This window comes from Schistocerca cancellata, chromosome 1 (genome assembly GCF_023864275.1).
Source record: "Schistocerca cancellata isolate TAMUIC-IGC-003103 chromosome 1, iqSchCanc2.1, whole genome shotgun sequence".
In the NCBI taxonomy this organism is placed as follows: Eukaryota; Metazoa; Arthropoda; class Insecta; order Orthoptera; family Acrididae; genus Schistocerca; species Schistocerca cancellata.
The window spans coordinates 222,753,126-222,772,069 of NC_064626.1; the positions used below are offsets into that span (position 1 = coordinate 222,753,126).

At 36.0% G+C, this 18,944-nt stretch overlaps 1 protein-coding gene across 7 annotated transcripts in view; it reads right to left on the bottom strand.

Annotated features, from left to right (window-relative positions):
* Positions 1-18,944, bottom strand: part of LOC126169536 (protein hu-li tai shao) — a 425,484-nt gene that overhangs the window by 71,648 nt on the left and 334,892 nt on the right. For 5 of the 7 annotated variants that reach the window (XM_049920650.1, XM_049920652.1, XM_049920653.1 and 2 more), the window contains exons 12-13: positions 17,095-17,118; positions 15,060-15,173 (exon numbers count right to left, since the gene is read on the bottom strand). In XM_049920650.1, coding sequence (XP_049776607.1) covers positions 15,060-15,173; positions 17,095-17,118 — 138 coding nt within the window. The remainder of the gene's footprint in view (positions 1-15,059; positions 15,174-17,094; positions 17,119-18,944) is intronic. The other 2 variants (XM_049920651.1, XM_049920655.1) reach the window with 1 other exon arrangement.

An 18,944-nucleotide genomic window follows, 5' to 3' on the forward strand; every position in this document is an offset into this window, starting at 1 on the left:
CAACCCTTTGAATGGTTATGGTTTTATACACGGCCGTACAATTTCCCATGAATTTAGAAAACGAAACTTAGGGAAAAAGACATGTTTTGGAAACATCTTTGATGTGCAGCAACATGTACGCTGCATATTTTTGTATTACGAAAGTATACACTGGAATTCCACCAAACACCGCATTTTACTTTCCGAATCATTGAAATCGAGATTTTGATGCGTTTTGTAGGCCGTTTGTAGCTCATGTCACGTGATCTCACCAGCCGATGACAGCGGATATTCAGAGCTTAGGACAGGTGATGTAGTCAGCCAACAGCAACATCACTGTTCAGTAGCATGAACACATAAACAGGGAAAGTTAATAGTTTAAATTAATATACATAGTGTTGCTACAAGAAAAGCAAAGTTTTCACATATAATATTGTTCTCAAGCTGCAAGAGAAGCTAAGCTTTCGCATATATCGTTATCTTTTTTGCGCGTGTTACACTAAGATATATCACACAAATGTGCCAGTAAAATTTTTAATAATAACATAAATATCTGATTTCAGGGCTCGAAATTCTTCTAGATGGTGCGTTATCAAAGAGTTGATTTTTAAATGAGGGTCAAACGCTCTGTGATTTAATAAATTCATGGTACATTCTTGCACATAGATCAACTTATGTAAAAGGATTTTTACTCTGAAAGTAATGCTTTTCAAACCACTATTCGCAATATTTTCCTGCGACCTGTTAGAAATAGGTTCGTTTCAGCAGTTGCCAGAAAGCGCAGATAACAGGTGACACCGTGCTTGGATAGCTATCATGATGTAGGAAGCCCGTATGTATGTACGTGTAAAACATTGAAAGATCATACATTATGTCATAAAAGAAACAAGACATCAGAGGATACTGCAAGAGCATCGGAATTTCGTGAACAGTATTAAAATGTGCACATTTAAAGTGCATACTTAAAGTGCACATTTGTATGTCCGGATTCCCAGTGAAGTAGACCTCGACCTGATATTAAGCTTTTCAGTGTGGTTTTCGGGATGTAAATTTTCTTGGAGCACCAGTACTGTAGTATATCATGCTTGGTTCTTTATCGTGACGTAATGCCATATGTACTAGAAAATGAAAACGTGCACTTGAAATGCAGCGACAGTTGAAACTAGCCAGTACTGCGGAATTAAACATTTCATTTCAAATACATTGACTGTCTCTGCGGAAAAGGTTAACAAAAGTCAAATTTCTTTAGCAAACAGACAAAAATAACTTCATTGTTCCGCAAGGCGATTAATGCTTGACTGTCAGAAAGGTGGAAATAAAATAAAATCTGAAACTAATGACATATTTTAGCCTTCCGTAATTATGTGAATGTGTTTTAATTCACTTGATAGCTCCCGGCCACAGATATCCGTTTTATTTTCATTTGACGTGAGAGTAAACGAAGGGGAAACAGCGAAATCACTAAATGTAAACACGGGTCATGTGGAGACTACTCACTATAACTCAGACTGCTCTGTGCATCAGCCCTGGATCTACGACATTTGCGAACCGAGTCAATACTTTAAAAAAATCTAATTTTCGAAATATGTTCATCTTGTAGCGCACATCTTTCTGAAAAGTCTGAAACATAAAACATATGTATTAGAGGAAATGTAAGACGTATTATTTGGTCTTAAGTATGCCAAAGTGCAGTGCCACGCCTCTTCATAAAGCATTTTTCTACCGCACGTCCGAACTATATTAAGGCGAGTGGAAATTGAAATACCCTTTGGTACCTCTCCTGCTCCCAGTCGCCCGGTTTGACAGCCTGCCCCTCTTTAAAAGAATCTCGTAATTAACAGCGGATGGGATTATTTGTAATCTAGAGAACAAGAACTCTTCAGAAAATCTAAACTCTTTATTGCCTATTAGTTAATAACTTGCTGTTTTGTGTGACATAAAATTAAATATAGGATATATAAAACCAATAGTGACAAGAGATAAGCAAGAAATTACACATTTCTTTAAACCTTAGCTCCTAGCATTTTTTTGTCTCTAATCTTGCTACAGCTTTACACGGCGTGCTTTCCTTTCTGCGAAAGGATATATTACCTCATCGAAGTTCGTCAAACGTTTTGCTACATGAAAATCTAAATGTCATTGTCTAATACTGAAAAAGCTGTTAATACAAATAATACCCATGACTGGTGTGGTTTCTCATATCAAATGCCTATTAGGCCTACTACAAGCAAATCGCTTTATGTTAGGAAATAAGTTTCACATTTCATTCATACGCACCAGCTTCTCAAGCACGAGATTGAAAAGTAGTATTACGACATTTTTATATAAATTTGGAATCCTCTTATTCTTCCATAATATGTGTGATGTCCCATTTTCTTCTCCTTCCTCATTCTAACAGTCTTGTCATCACCAATTCTGTAGCTATTGCTGCCATTGTCAAAATTTGTTCACCTATTTACTTCACTAACCCTGTCAGAATCACAGGTTTAGTTATTCCGCGATTATTTTCCGGTTAGGCGTTATTACGTGTTCGAACAACACGTTTTCCGCGCGTTACTTCCAGAATAGAACTTATGCGTCTGCTAGCTGGGAACTGTACAACTGGTCCTTCCTAGTGTAGCGATCTGGCCAAAAATTTTCTGTCAAAATTTCATTTTCTTGGATACACTGAAAAGATAATACGTAATCTTTCTCACCTGTTATTCCTGTTAGTCGTTTATTTCCATTCTGTTAGTCTGAATCTATGGATTTCACTAGTAATTATAACAATGCTGATCATTCGCAAACCCAATCAACCACATAATCAGACAGCAATTGGCATACATCCGTTTGGCTTTACTCCCTCTGCTCGTATTGCCCCACCCCCTTTTGTCTGCGGAAAATTTATTTCTAGATGCGACGAGGATTCTCCTGACAAAGACATCATGTACACTATGCACGCACTGAAAAGTCAACTTATGATTCATTCAGAAATCAACTTAAAACGTGTTCAAAAATGTTCAAAAACCAACAGCGAAGTGTTTTAAAATCATATGAATAATCGATGGACAAACATGCGCTGGATGATAGGCGCTTTGTGAAACAAGTTTCTTTTCCTCAAAAATATGAATTTGGCGCCCCCTTTCTCCGGTAGCATCTAGCTGCTTGCTGCGACTGCTTAAACAGCCAAGAGCCACATTCCTGTAGCCAGAAGCGGGAGAATCTACTACTCAAACGTGACTCAACTGCGCATGCGCATGAGCTCGCGGATAATTGCTAAAACAAATCTAATGTAAACAGTTGCAACTTTTCGCTCATTGGAGGCAATTTGTTATTATGAAGCACCGCATAGTTTTCCTAAAAGCCTTTGCCACATTTTCAATTGGCAGACGCTTGCATGAACACTGTGTGTCGTTGTTGTATATGGCGCATTTCCTTTGCAATTTAAGTTATTTTCGTTTTTTTTCTCTTGTTTATGTTTTATTGTTGAAGTATTATTCTGCAGTAGCAGGATACAATAATATCCTTTGTTAGAGTATCGGTTCTTACCAGTCAAAATTACAAAAGTTTAACTGAAAACTCAAACAATGAAAAATTCCCGGAATTCTAAAAACATCCCAGGTTTTTCCCGGTTTTCTCCCGGATGAAAAAATTCCCGGGTTTTCCCAGGATCTCCCGGTTGTCCCGGGTCGTATACACCCTGTATAATTTATGGTGCTCCTAGGACCCAAACAGGGTAAGAAAATGTTTCCACTTAAATATAAAATAACTTGAGTTTATTATTTCCTCTTACAGATTTTTAAAAAAATGTCAGAAAGGAGAACAAACAACAATTATCTGTCTATTTCCTATCTTTTTCTTATAATTAAATTTCACAACAGACCAAATTAATTGAAGTCGCTAAAAGTAAATGAATGGAATCTGAGCAGATGTAATAATAAGGAATGACATCATCAGTGAAACCTGTTCAGAACTACTACACCTGTAATGTGAGTAATATGTCATAACAAAAATTTGTGCCAAAATGGGTGAAAGAGCTTGTCCTATGTTCAGCAGTCAGACACCTCACTTTCAAATATTTTTGTGTGAAGTTAATGGATATGACTTTCTTTTATTCCCTCCACACCCAGAGTCTTTTGGTGGATTACACAACTCTCTTGAAAATGAAAGTCATTTCAGATGTTCACCAGGCTATCTCTACTGAAGAGTGTGTGTTTGGTTTTGCAAATTTCTCTATCACTCTATTTACTATAACCCTTCAGAGTGGATGAATGAGTTTCAAATTATGGAGCTATAGTTGGTGAATGGTACTTGCCAAAATGGAAACTGAAAAATTTAGAACATGTAGGCTGGTAGAAGAATTCATTAAAAAACAATATTTTTCCAAAGTTTTAAAATATTAAACTGACTAAATTACAATATTTTCAAAAGGTGGACATAAAGCACACCCCTCTTGATATTGCGAGGGTTAACTACCAACAACTTACGGCCGGCGGCAAAATTATCGCATCTTTACTATAGTTAGTCTATTGTGGGCTCACAACACACCAATTTATTTAAGTTACCAATTAGTAATAAGATTTATATACCGTATTTACTCGAATATAAGCCGCACTTTTTTTCCGGTTTTTGTAACCAAAAAAGCGCCTGCGGCTTAGAATCGAGTGCGAAGCAAGCGGAAGTTCTGAAAAATGTTGGTAGGTGCCGCCACAACTAACTTCTGCCGTCGAATATATGTAGCGCTACACAAGCATGCTTTGTGGGCACAAAGATAAATACTGGCGCCAAAACCTTCCCCCCCCTCCGCCCCAAGTTTCGACCACAGCATTTTCATACATTGTCCAACGAAGTAAATACAAATTCCGTATTGTTCATCTTCGAATGTAGCAGAATTTCAATGTACTACGAAAATCCGACTGGCAAGACTGTTAGGGATGTTTGTCAATATGGCCAACTCTACGTTCCGAGTTTTTTCCTACCCGTGAGAAGAGATGGTTGCTAATAGGAACCTGATGAAATGTGAATCAGATGCAGTATTCTCTTCACCATAAGAATAATACGAAAATAAACATTTTGCCATGTATTCTTTCGTGTTTGCTGCTCTCATTTAAATCCTGTCTGCCTAATAAACTACGAAACTAGAGTGAAACAACAGCAAACGCGGAAGAATATACGTATCGTGTCATGTTTATATTCGTATTATTCTTATGCCTAATAGTGATATAGTCAGAAATGAAGCACGGCAATTGACTAGATTTTAAATGTAAGATGACTAATTTCTGTGCAGAATTTGATGTACTAAAGAAGCGGCCGCAAAGATTTTCAAACGGAGAAAAATTTGTGCCTAACTCTCGTTCAGAACATGTTCTATCATATGCAGTCTATTATTTGGTTCTTGTTGATCATTATCAAAGAAAGCAGCAGTGTAAGTAACAACAAATAGCAGTCTCTTGCCATTGTTTCGCTAATGAGACGATTCCTCTTTTTTTAATTGTAGGCGGCGGTAGCGCGCACAAAAGCAAGCCATGCCGCAAGCGGCGACAGGCCGTACACACGCACTATCAGAATGCGACAAACAATGCATGACACAGTACAGTAATGCATTTTCAGCTTAGAGTGACGTAAACACCTATAACAAAGAAAACGGCACTTATTAGATCAAAGCAAAATAAGCAATCGATTCAAACCAGACGAAGGACGTGAAAAAGGAAGGGTACCCGTATAAATACGGACGGAGCGCCTGACGCATAGCAATGGCTACCTGGTAAAGCTTAACTGTTAAGCTTACGACTCGAACCAAACTACTGTAGCTGTATCGTCTTTCATTCGACCTAAATTGTGTCTCGTATTACAATGGACCAACTTTGTTTCGATTTGGAGGTGCGGCCTAAAACTTTTCTCTCCCCTTGAATTTCGAGTCTCAAATTTCAGGTGCGGCTTAGATTCGGGAAATATTTTTTTTCCTTTATTTCGAGTCTCATTTTTCAGGTGCGGCTTAGATTTGAGTGCGGCTTAGATTCGAGTAAATACGGTACGTGTGGCCCAAGGCGCTGCCCTGCAATGTCAGTATTGGCTCTTCAGCAAAAATGTATGACAACCAATGACCTAGAAGATGCAGTGTTGAATCCTGCAACAGCACCATCCGTTTCTTGGGTGGCCGAAAGAATGGCTTTTCTAAGAGGACGCACTGATTCAGAGACATCTGTAGTCACACTAGCTGTTACATGATGTGATCCTAGAGCTGGTCTCAAATAGTGCTTTCTTACTCAAACACAGGAATAACCATGAGTAAACATCACTATGACTCTCTGAAACTATCAACGTATGCTGAGAAAGCACACCTCAGAAACTTTTACAAGCAAACAGTTTACAATACTTTCACTCCATGGTTAGAGAAATGACCTATTTAATACTGCCTAATAAATTATTTTGAGAAGTTAACGGAAAAATTGAAATTTTCAGTACTTCAACACTTTCAGTCTGATGCTCGTGAATACCATGGTGGTGGGGTGGGGGGAGGGGTGGGGTGGTGGGGTGGGGGGTGGGGGGGAGAATGCAGAAATATGCAGTAGCGTCACCACTGTACTGCTAACAGCACAGATATTGTTACACTATTTTACAACAAGGCTCAGCAGGGCATAAAAATAAAGTTGTGTGTACAAACTGAACTATATATGAAGCTCTCAATCTGGCACCGAAATACTGGCAACAGATTTTCACACATGACCCTGAAATACCTAGGGATGTGCAGCATTTACCATATGAGGTTTTCTACAAATAGTCTCAAGCATTATTGTACGAAAACATAAATTAACAGTTGCAAATGACTTGGACACCCCATCCAGTATCCCTCCTACAAGAGGATTAACAATATGGATTTGCAAGTTACAACTCATATATTGTAACTGCAAATACAGAGTTCATTTTTCAGACTCTGCACTACTACTCAGTATCTTTTGCCTCAGTCATCATACATTACTGTATGCCTCTCTCTGTTTTTGATATGTGACAAAGGACGTTTTGAACAATGGGGAACAACAAATCTCGGAAGGACAGAGGTGGGTGACATGGTAATTTGTTCCCACATGAAATAACAGGGGTCTCGATTGTCAACTATTGGCTTTTATAATGTGGAACTGGATACAGCTCATATGCACAGCAACATGGAGAAATTCTTTACCACAGGCAAAGTTGTGTGAAGTTCACAATAAGGAAGAAGTTCTAATGATGTCACACCAAATGACAATGCTTACAATCATGACAAATAACCATGTGCAAAAATCACCACTCAGAATGAACATATTTTTCTGTTAAATTGAAAAAATTTTGTGATCCATGTTTTCTTGTCATTGCATAACTGTGCTCATCAAAATTATATCAAACAATTAAGAAATTGAAATTCTTTTTTAATTCATGATGTCACCACCATCAACCCCGCCTTAAAATTTGCTGCTACTATTCAGAAATCATCACATTAAAGAAATAGTCCGACTCAGAATTTGTACAGCAATATTTTCCCTTTTAAATGAGATTCAAAAACACAAAATGTACCAACTCTCTCAGTTTTTTAACTATGTAAACTACACCTTCACAAAGTAATACAATTAAAATTAAGACTGTTCAGCTCCACTGACATGTGGTAAATTAAACATACAGCCAAAACTGGCTTTTTCTTGATAAATAATTTCAAATTCTGCAGACAATTAGTTGTTTGTGAGAAACATAGAGAACCCAATCTTATATTTCTATTAAGTGATTAAAATTCTGCTGATTTATATGACAATCAGTGTTCTACTGCCTGCTGCCATGTTGTTTGTCTTACCTGTTGAGGAAATTATTCTGGTAGTCTTTTCAGCATATTCCATTCAAACCTTACTGTCCAATTGTGAATCATAATCCAGTACTGTATACCTTCAGTACCTCACAAATTTATTCAATTATTACTTTTACCTCTACATCCTGGATCAAGAAACTTCTTTACACAACTTGCAGTGCCTCACCAGGCCCTATGTTATTTCTCTCTATATACCAAAGAAACCAATTGTGATATTGTCTTGTATCCTCATAAGCATTTGTATGCATTTCAGAACAACTTCTACAAGAAAACATGTGAGTGTAAATTAAGTTACCCAAAGAAATGCACAAATATAACTTGTAGGGCTGTATTTCGAGCAAATGTGAAGGTAATCTTCGAGAAAAGTAGGATTTGCATTACTTTTGAGAAAGTGATCATCATATTCCTTTCCGCTCCACAGTACTTTCACGCAGCAGTTAATCACGGTCGAACTCGCCAGATGAGAGGGTTACGTAAGACCCCAATCAGAAAATTAGACTGTATGTTTACACTTCACTCACCAAACTCACAGGAATCCCATAACAGTCAGTCTTCTAGAAATTGTATAATGCTCAGCTTAAAAATAAGACCTATTCTATTGTCATCACACACAAGTTTACTGCAACTTGTTTTAAGCAGATGTTAGGGAAACAACTGGAAACAACAATGCACTATAATGAAAAGTAGTAAGAACGTACATTTCCTACTTCTCTCTTAAACAACTGGCTGTACACAGAAATTCCTGAGGTTAAAAGAGTACTGAGAAAAATGTTTTGTGATCCAAAAAACACAAACTAGATATTTCATAAACATACTCGCTATTTACTCATAAGATCCGGTGCCAAGACAATCTTTCTATACAATTAAAGTTTGAATATCTCACCCCCCCCCCCCCAAAAAAAAAAAAAAAAAAAAAAAAAAAAAAAAAAAAAAAAAAAAGTGCAAATGTGCACCTGTGTGCTTGTGAAATTCCACAATAGATTGTCTTGTTATGCTGCAAGAATCTTGTAAAGAGTGTCTTTAGCTTACGATGGGTTGTGTGCTTTCATGTTTTACTATCATTTGCATTACTACATCTACATTGGTGGCCAGAAGATAAATTCTCAGAAAACTGCAATGTTTTTCTCTAGCAAACAGTAATAAAAAAAAAGGCACACGACAATAAGTGCCATTTCCACAGTTTAAATGACTGCCTCGTGGCAAAGTAATATTGTTTTCATTGTTATTCTGTAACACCAAGTAAATCCAAAAGAAATTCAAGTTTCCTGATGCTAATCGGAGTGTAAGTGTCAATGAAGCAAGTTAGAAAATTCTTTAAAAGAAATGACAGAGAAACAAGAGCAATGTGTTGACATTAAAACAAAAATTTGAGTTAGTTGGAAGATTTGAGAAAAAAACTGCTGCAAAACTAAGAGCTAATTATGGTATGGGAATGTAAACTGTTCAGGACATTAAAAATAATGTCGGGAAATGCAATTCTAGTTCAACCATCTGTACTAAAGAGCATGAAGAGATCTACACTTGATGAATTAGATGCTGCTCCTTCGCAGTGATTTAGCCAAAAACAAGCTGATGGCATCATTGTTTCAGGTATGATGTGTGCATAAAAACCTACAATGTTTCAGGAAACCCTAGGGTAAGAGCAAGAATTTAATGCCTCATCTGGATAGCTAACCAGGTTCAAGCAACGCCATGGGATTCATGAATTACTGTGCATGGAGAGCAGCTTAATCCAAATGTTTGGCAGCTGATTCCATCTGGGAAGAGTTCCAGAAATTTGTGGAAGAAGAGACTTTCACATCAGACCAAGTTTATAATGCAGATAAAGAGTTATCTGTATTAGAATAGAAAGTCTAGCAACCAGAACCCTTGCTATTGAGAACAGAGTTCTTGCTCCTGGATATAAGTTGTCTAAAGCTTATGCACTACTAACAACCAAAAAAACTACTGGTGGTTGGGGGGGGGGGGGGGGGGGGGGGCAGACACAAGCATTTGAGAATATCGCAACTAAGGATTATTACAACCAAAAGGAAGCATGTATAGTTACTGAATTTTTGAAAAACTGGTTACACACACATATTGTACCACAACTTTGCCAATTTCTAGAAGAGAAAGGATTGCCACAGAAGGTTGTTCTATTTCTTGATAACACCCCTTCATTTCCCAATGACAGGATTTTCACATCTAATGATGGTCTCATTGTAACTAAGTTTTTACCTCCTAACATGACTGTCTTTCTACAGCCAATGGTCCAAGGTGTAATTGCATCAGTAAAACAGCACTACCAGGTTATTCTACTGAGCATGCTAGTTGATGAGTATGATATAGTGAGTCTGGAAGAAGGCAACTTTTCTAGATGCTAGACACGGAATTTCTCCTGCCTGGCAGGAAGTCAAGCCACATACACTAGTTCGATCATGGAAGAATATTCTTCCACATATGGAATAATTTGACTTTCAAGATTTCAGTGATGAAGAAATAACAATTGCACAAATAATGAGTCTGGGAATGAGTTTAAATGGTTTTCAAATGTCAATGAAGAAAAACTGAACGAGTTGCTGAAAATAGGCATACGCAAAGCCAGCTTCCAGCGCATAAGTGGCACTGAAATCACTGAAATGGTGCCCAATGCTTCACAATGAAATAAAGAAACATACAGTATGAAAGAGAGGATATAGACAGTGACCTTGTCAGTAGTTTTACCATACTGCAATGTGTTGATACTCTACTAGATAATATGGGACAGGGGAGGTTTCAGTACGATTACATTACTGTTGCAAGAATAATTTGAAATGCTATTCAAAAAAATGTGAACTATTCTTAAAAGCAGGCCAACCTCACAGACTATTTAAAAAATAAACAGGCCTACAGTATCTATGCACAGAGCCTGAATAAACTTTCATGTTCTTTGATTATTCACACATCTTCTCCCCCACTTTTCCCTGAATAATCTGAAGTATACTATATTGCAAAATGATTGGAATGTGTATAATCTCAAACAGAAGTCTAGAAGTATTTTCAAGTCCAAAATGCTTTTCAGCCTTGCCTAAGCCCGAATTATTCAATGCAAGGCTCAGAGATTTGTTAGATATACACATTGTGGGGAGTATACGGTAATAGATATCCTCAAGACAGGACCGAAATCTTTCATAGCCCTGGATGTAGGCTAAAAAAATAAAAACAACTACTCATGTCAGTAAAGAGGAGAGTCAAGATATGGCAAAGTTGATGAAGTTCACTGAATTACCCAGTAATTCCAGGGAGTTCTATGAATATATAATGAAGGGGGAAGTGCTTTGGATAGAGCAAATATAAGTGTTTTGACGGAAAATGTGGATGTTGAGGAAATAAGTGTGAGATAATGGACTATAAACATGTTAATCGGATTGACTTAAAATATTTAAATGTTTGTTTTAATACAATTACTGCACTCTCCATCATCAATATACTTGTTTGTTGTGTTACCTTGGTAAATTGATAAGAAAGTTGTATATCCATATGTTATACAGAAAGCAAGATTTGGAATAATTTGACACATTCATGTTTTTTTTGTTTATTTTTAATTTTTTTGGAGACAGATTGTTCTTTTTATTAATGGATGCATCAATTGCTGTTACTAATTAATAAATTACATGTGGAGCCTGCCTAATTTTCATACAAATCTTTGAACAGTCTTTCACACTTCCTGAAAATTGCGATTTTGCAGTAAGCAATTTTTAAAAACAGACCTCAGTTATCAACTATGTGTAGTTCCAAAATCTTGCTTAACCCTTTGGCTGCTGCAGACATGCTTCTACTATTGAGCTGAGAACTACACCGTTATCACATAATGCGTGTATCTGAGCAAAGTAGCTAACATTTGGGCTCCTCCCTGGACTTTGGAGTAAGCAGAGTGGCCTGCTTCACTTTGTGTTTGATATTTCTGGAGTTCTTACTGATCTGTCATTCTAAGATTTCACATCGTCAAGAGGAATAGTCTTGTAGGTGTAAAAGTTAATTCATAACTTTGCATGATGCCTACAAATTAATGGTTGTTACAAATCTGCAGAGATTTAAAGATAGCTTTTCCTTCAATAGTTTCTGATAACATTTCGAAAACCCATTCCGATAGCTGCGTGTTACTTTCAGCACACATCATTAGTTCAGTGTTCCATCATAACTTTATGTCCACAATACCTCAACATGTATTCTTCACCTACTACCTAAAGAAATATACAACATTTTTGGGTCATACGTCATCAGTTACTATCAGTTCTTCTTCTGATTAAATGGTTTCATACAGCATGAGGAATGAAAGCCACCAATGCTACAGTTACCCTATATGGTATTTTTTGTAGCCGAAAGGATATTGCTCCTTCTATAGTGAATGAAATATATCGATTCTATGTGACACCGTTCTTATGTATTGACATTTATTGTGAACCGCTTAAACACTTTTTAACTTTACTTTTATTGTATCACAAGATTCATGTGATAGTGTCACAAATAATTTTTTGCTAGACTAACTGGGTGCTTAACACTTTGCCAATGGTTGCATAGCAACTAAGTCAGCTGTTTCACAACTTTGTAAATGTGTTCCAACATCTGCCTTTCACCTGTCATATATAAAAATCACCACAGAGGGCACCATCTGTCATTCATATAGGTGGGAAAGGTACACAGAGAACACTGTCTGTTTTTGCTTTGTGGCTTCTATGTTCTCCCTGCTGCCCCATGACACAACTCACAAGGTCAAATACAGTGAAAAGGGTACCACTTGTTTTCCACTATACACTCTGTATTTATTTTGAAGATGGCCTTACAGTAAAGTAATGAAAAATAAGAGAAGGGTATCTAAAGATCTATTTGCCCAGAAGGTAGGGGGAGAAAAACAATTACAAACTTTTGTTTCACAGGTGAGACATTAGGAATGTATTTCTTTTGACAACAAAAGATGAAATAACTTCATCCAATGTTGAAGTTAGAACAAAATGAGGACTGATAAAGAAAGTGAAACCTGCCTCCATTTGGGATTACAATAAAAACAAGGTTGGTAGGGACCACAGCAGCCCACTAATGAAATATTACTCTTCTGAGAGGAAACAAAGTGGCAGACGAAAGAGTCTCTTCACGTTCACATGACGACAAGTAATATGGTACAGATAAAAATTTGGGGTCAACTGGGAAAGATCTTGTTGAATTCATCAGATAATCAGCTGTAACAAAGAAGGCCTGTTTGAATCAATTTCCACCCAAAATAGTTCACCTGTGACATACTCAATGGAAGACAAATGATTCCAGTTACATAAAATGTCAAAATGACTTCAGACGAGATGTAAGGTTCATGCAGAATGGAGCAAGGCAAGATCTGGGAAAGTGGCAAAAAAGTACTAATGTGAAGAATGTGAGGTAGGATGCCAGGATGCCATTTTCCAAAATCCTTCAAAATTTTTCATACTAAGGAAAATGTGGCAGTAATTTTCATTAAAAAACTACATTTTCAAACAGTTTCATTGTTAATACCAACACCTTCTAAATTTATCTCCATTTAAGAAATGAAGAACAAGAAAAACATTTTTTAATTGTGAAAACATTTTCATTTCAGTATATATGATGGTCAGTGACGTGTGAGTATGTTTCTTTGCAATTATTCCACAAAACAGCTTCCCACTGGTGACCCTAAAATTGTTTAATGCTCTACCTGATGGCTACTATTTTGTGTAAGCTAAAAGAGCAATCCTTCTGCAATATTGAAGAATTCTTCTCTAGTAATAGCATAGCGTTTACTTGAGCTGCAGCTAAGTTCCATGACTCCAATAGCAAACATTATATTTAATCGCATTATATACTTGTATCTATTTTATTGTTGTGATATTATTTTAATCTAATTTATAACTTGAATATGTCTTGTGGTATTAAATTACTATCAATGTACAGTTGTATTCATGTATTTTGATAATGTTGCATCTTGACGCTGTCTGTCCAGCTGTTGCTGGTGAATGACATAGAATTGGTAATAAAGGTAATAAGAAAAGAAAGGACCCTCTTTCAAGTGCAATAAATTGACGCTAAGCTCTGGGCATTAGAAACTACTGCACAAAATTCAGAAAAACTTAAGCTCAGTTTCACTGGTTTAACTACACCTAGCTGTCCAAGTCCTTGTGTTAATCACAGTAGGACAGACTGCATGTCTGACAGGTACACTATTTTAAAAGTAAATCTCTCATCCTTTAAAAAATTTCCGATTAATTTCTGTCTTTTGGAAATGGTCAACACAGCTCTCTGTAATACAGTTAGTTATATTTCATAACATTAATATAACTTTCAGAATCAGGCATAAATAATCTATACAGAAACAATAATTTTGTTTGAAACTGTGAATTAAAGTCTTCAAGGCAAAGGAAATCAAGGTGTATGAACATTTTTTATTGGTATATAAACAGTTCAATATCACAAGAGCTTGTGTATTTCTCAGTAACTTGTGTCAAAAATAACACGACGAATTACAGAATGCCTGGATCATTCCCTACCTGACAGTTGTCTCCTGAAGGCGAATCAACTGATGCGAATCAACTGCATGACTACTTGAACGAAGAAAAATATATTTACAATCGAATCTGTCACTAAACCAGGCTTTCTTCCTGAGTATGTGACTATTGCTTTGAGTTTCAGATGAGCCATCAATTACACCAGTTGATGAAACATTAGACTATAATGTGACACCTTCTCACATAGACGGCTTAAGTCTGTCACTTTCAAACTGTGTGGAGGGGTTATCACTTCTATCGACATCAAATAGTTATCCCTACTGCTGCTCTTCTTCAGTATCTGCACAATCTCTTCCTCAGTATAATAATTGCTGAAAAAACACTGTGATGCTGATGAAAAGTAAGACACAAAGTGAGGCTCAATGTATCAAGTCAATCTCAGCAAGCTTCATGAACACCACTTGGCAGCCACAGAGCAGTGAACAGCTGCTAAGGCAGAAAATTCACTGTACACTTATAATTAGTGAACAGTACTTATGTACCTCTGTGCTTTTGGAACTATACTTGTCACTAACGCTCATGGGGCAGCAAGGAGGCTCAAGTTAACTCGTCAATAGCACTTCAGGAAAACCCAAAGCCTGAGCTTAAACTTGTCAACAGCAATCTAAGGATTAATTCCATTTCTGCAGTGTTGAGCATTAATTTTCTGTTATGTAAATGTAAATATAGTGCAACACAACAAGAAGCTCAGTAAAGTGTAAGTATGGTTGACTTTTTTCCTTCGTTGTATGGCTGCTTACCTGCTGTTGTAGTTTCTTGAATTCCTTTGGATCTGTATTCTTCGGCACAAACTGAAGAGCACTCTCTATCTTCACTGGTGTACTACTGTGTGTTGGTGAACCCTCTGCCACCCACTGTAAACAGACAAAACCAGCACATTAGGGACCACTTCCCCCAGAACCACGAATAATTCTGCAACTATTCTGAATTTTGTGTGCCTGTTTTCATTCCTGTAACTTCTACAAGACAATTAAGCAATTTTTGAAAAATTTTTGGTCCCAGTATGTACTGATTTTGTCAAATCAATGAGCAGCAGCATACTTTTTAAATGTTTCAATTCAGAGACAGAAATGATAAAGGGCAGGAGAAAACAGGCACATTTACGTGTTGTACCTCTTTCCTGAGGTGCAGTACAATGAAATTGCTTGAAAAAGTTTACTTCAATCTCCAAGAGAGCTATTACTTAGGAAAATACTAATTGAAGTGACAGTTATGCATTTGTCAATTTTGTACATTACAAGCATAAATTAAAGTTTGGAAATTATGAGCCTGATGTCAGGTATCTACATGCATTACATTGATTACTGTCACATTCTACTCTCCACTAGACAAGTTAATAAATGATATGAAAACATACATAAGTCTGCAGCGAACTAGGTCACTTGCACTGTACGTACAAGTCTTCAGAAAACAATATACACATGTAAGAAAGCAAATTTAAGGAAGGTAGACGAAACATCAAGCATGCAAACCAACTGCAGTCATTAATACAGTCAATTATAAGCAGGAGAGTAAAAATCAGCCAGAACATTAGCTTAAGACCATAGCGATTAGGTAAGCAGCAACAGAAGACAATATGACAGATGAACAGGAAACTGCCTCTATCATGCATTCTTCAATGTCTTAAAAAAGCAACAGAAGAAAATAATTAAGTAATTTCCCATTGGTATTTTAGACACACACATTTTTGGTGTAAGAGGGTGGGGAGGGGAGGAGGGGGAGGTAGTTAGGAAATGATTTATACAAAGCTGTTTTCTAATAGGATAGAAGGAAATTAATGACATTGTTTGTTCTAATTTTTAAGTATTTTAAAAGTTCTGAGGTTGTATGCTGAGTTATCTGTCTACCAACTAATACAAACAATGCTACTTCTTTATTCTGTAAGAATTAATATGTAAGAATATGTGTGTGTGTGTGTGTGTGTGTGTGTGTGTGTGTGTGTGTGTTAGGATTCTACTGTTCCATTAATAGTATTGTTATTAAGAATGGATTGTTAACTCAAAGGAAAACACACACTTGTCTTTAACAGTGTCATTTTTCTGTGAAGACAGCAAAAGTAAAGGAAATCAAAGTAAAGATTCCCAACTAAGTCAGAACCCAGCTCTTCAAATGTAGAAGTCAAATGCCTCAATCACTGGAAGTAGCACTCGAGGAAGGTTGATGCATAAAAATCTCTGATGATCACAAAAAATTCAGATACCTCAACATAATGAAGTCAGTTAAATAACTATGCTATCTTCAGCAACATGTTTCAAACTGTATTATTTTCCATTGACATTAACTTTCCATCTCGGCATATTACTACTGTTATTTTTTCCTATAAACTTAAAAGTATACTAATATGCAACTGAGGGTTAGCAGTGTGTGGAACTATCAAAATAGATGGGCTCCACATTGCCTATCTCTAATTTATGTTGTCTACATGTGCTACTGTCACCAAAAATTTATCATGGAACAAAATCAGTAAGAAAATTTTTGATGGCACTTGAGACCAAAGGCTTTCCAACAACTGGACGAGAAATAAAAATTGTAAGCATCTATGAAAAATCGTTAAGCATTTCCAGTATATGGACGCATTTACAATTAGCTTTATCACATTCTGCTGTTTGCAATCTATCTGTTCTGTGCATTGTTATGTTCCCATCACCATGAAACATTTATCATTCTGCCAGAACATGCAAGCCCCATCACCAATGCGAAGTAAGTAACCCGTTAATTAAAAATAACAGAAACTTAGACCCTGAAATAAGTCTGAATGAGATGAATTCCAATTACCTCTTCTGCATTTGCATCCACCCACTAAAAATCAAAAATAAAAGAAAAACCAAATTAGGGAAAAAAGAACAATCATGTATCTAGTTAGCTACTACACAAAAAAACTACAGTGTTTATATACCACTCATAATATTCACACAAAATTCAATATAATTTATGCCACTCGATCAGAGCAGCATCAATTAGTCCATTTTGAAATAAATTTTAAGCAATAAACACAAGATCAAAGTTTCAAAATCCAATTTATTTTCCAATGCAATAAAAATTAAAGTCAAAGCAATAGGCTGTCAATATTTATTGAACAAAGCAGTAATAAACACATCTCAAGCATGTTACTTTCTCATCCACAAAATTACAATAAATGTCAGAATATGTTTCCTGAAATACGGAAAATGCATTTACAAACATAACCTAACAAACACTGACTATTTATTATCTGAAGATTTTAATATTCAATATAGTAAAAGCACATCTCAATGAGTATCATAAAACCTACTCTGTCTTTAATTACTGCATTTATTTATTATTACAATTTTGTATTGAGGAACACAGACAATTTTGTAAAATAGGTAAAAAAAAGGTCTACACAAGAAAATCCCGGTGATCCTACATCATCACTGTGATCGTAATTTTTTTTTTGTTTTTTTCCTTTTCATATTCATATACGCCATCATTATAATCACTATCAAGTATGTCACAATAACCAGAAATTAATCTTCTACAATATATAGCTGCAAAACAATCTCTGCTCATACACTACCCACATAAACTACATTTATAATAATTTCTTTGTATGTCCAAAGTAGAATGTAGGGCTACTAATATTCCATTGTAACAATGATTCAGTACATACAACATAAACACATTAAATTTAAATATGAATGGAATGATGAACACAAGTTATACAGCTGTCAAGCGATCCATGATTAACTTCTCCCAGAAAACAAGAGAACAGAAAGTTTGGCAGGTTACAGCAGGAATGGAAACTTAGGTTCACTTACATTTCTTTCAAACGGAAACATTATTCTGTCAGTGACCCACAGGCAAAGTAGGTCAATAATAATAATAAGAGGAAAAACATTAAAACAATTGCTTCAAAATGTCAATAGTATTATATAATGCTGCTCAATCTGAAGTAATCAGCCACAGAATAGAAATAAAACAATTTTCAACCAGTTCAGCAGAATTCACATAAATAATGAAGAAAAATGTTAGCTAGAAAAGCAGAAACCCAGAAGAGACCTACAAATGCATTGTAAGAAGATTTATGGGACCATATTTCAATATGCTTTAAACGCATACTACATGGCATTTCATCTGAGTTATATAAGAATCATATCCTTGAAGACAATTGTAGTAACAAATGTTGTTACATAGGAGTAAGAGGTTATTATTAACCAAATCTTTCGAAAGTGATAAAACTTAAAGATGACCCATCATAATTTTCATGGTACCAATCTGATGTTCATTTCTCAAGAATAAATTGTAAGTTACACTTATTTCACCAAGTATTACTACATATACACACAGTAGTGTAATCCATAGTACAATACTGTGCAGTAACTGTTACATTATCATCAGAAAAAATAACAATACTATCTCTAGAATATAGTCAGAGTTTGTAGGAACTCCACTGATTAACTACAGACAGACTGCTAGCATAAAATAAATGGAATGTAGAAAAAACCCTTGAAACTTGATATGGCATGATAAACACAGTAAATACCTTCTGTTTAAAGAAACTGCTAATAATACAACTGAAATTAAAAATGTACATAATTTCAGAGCACGTCAAAAAGTACAAACACTGACACCACCATCAAAGAGAAGTTACAGGACAAATAATGTAT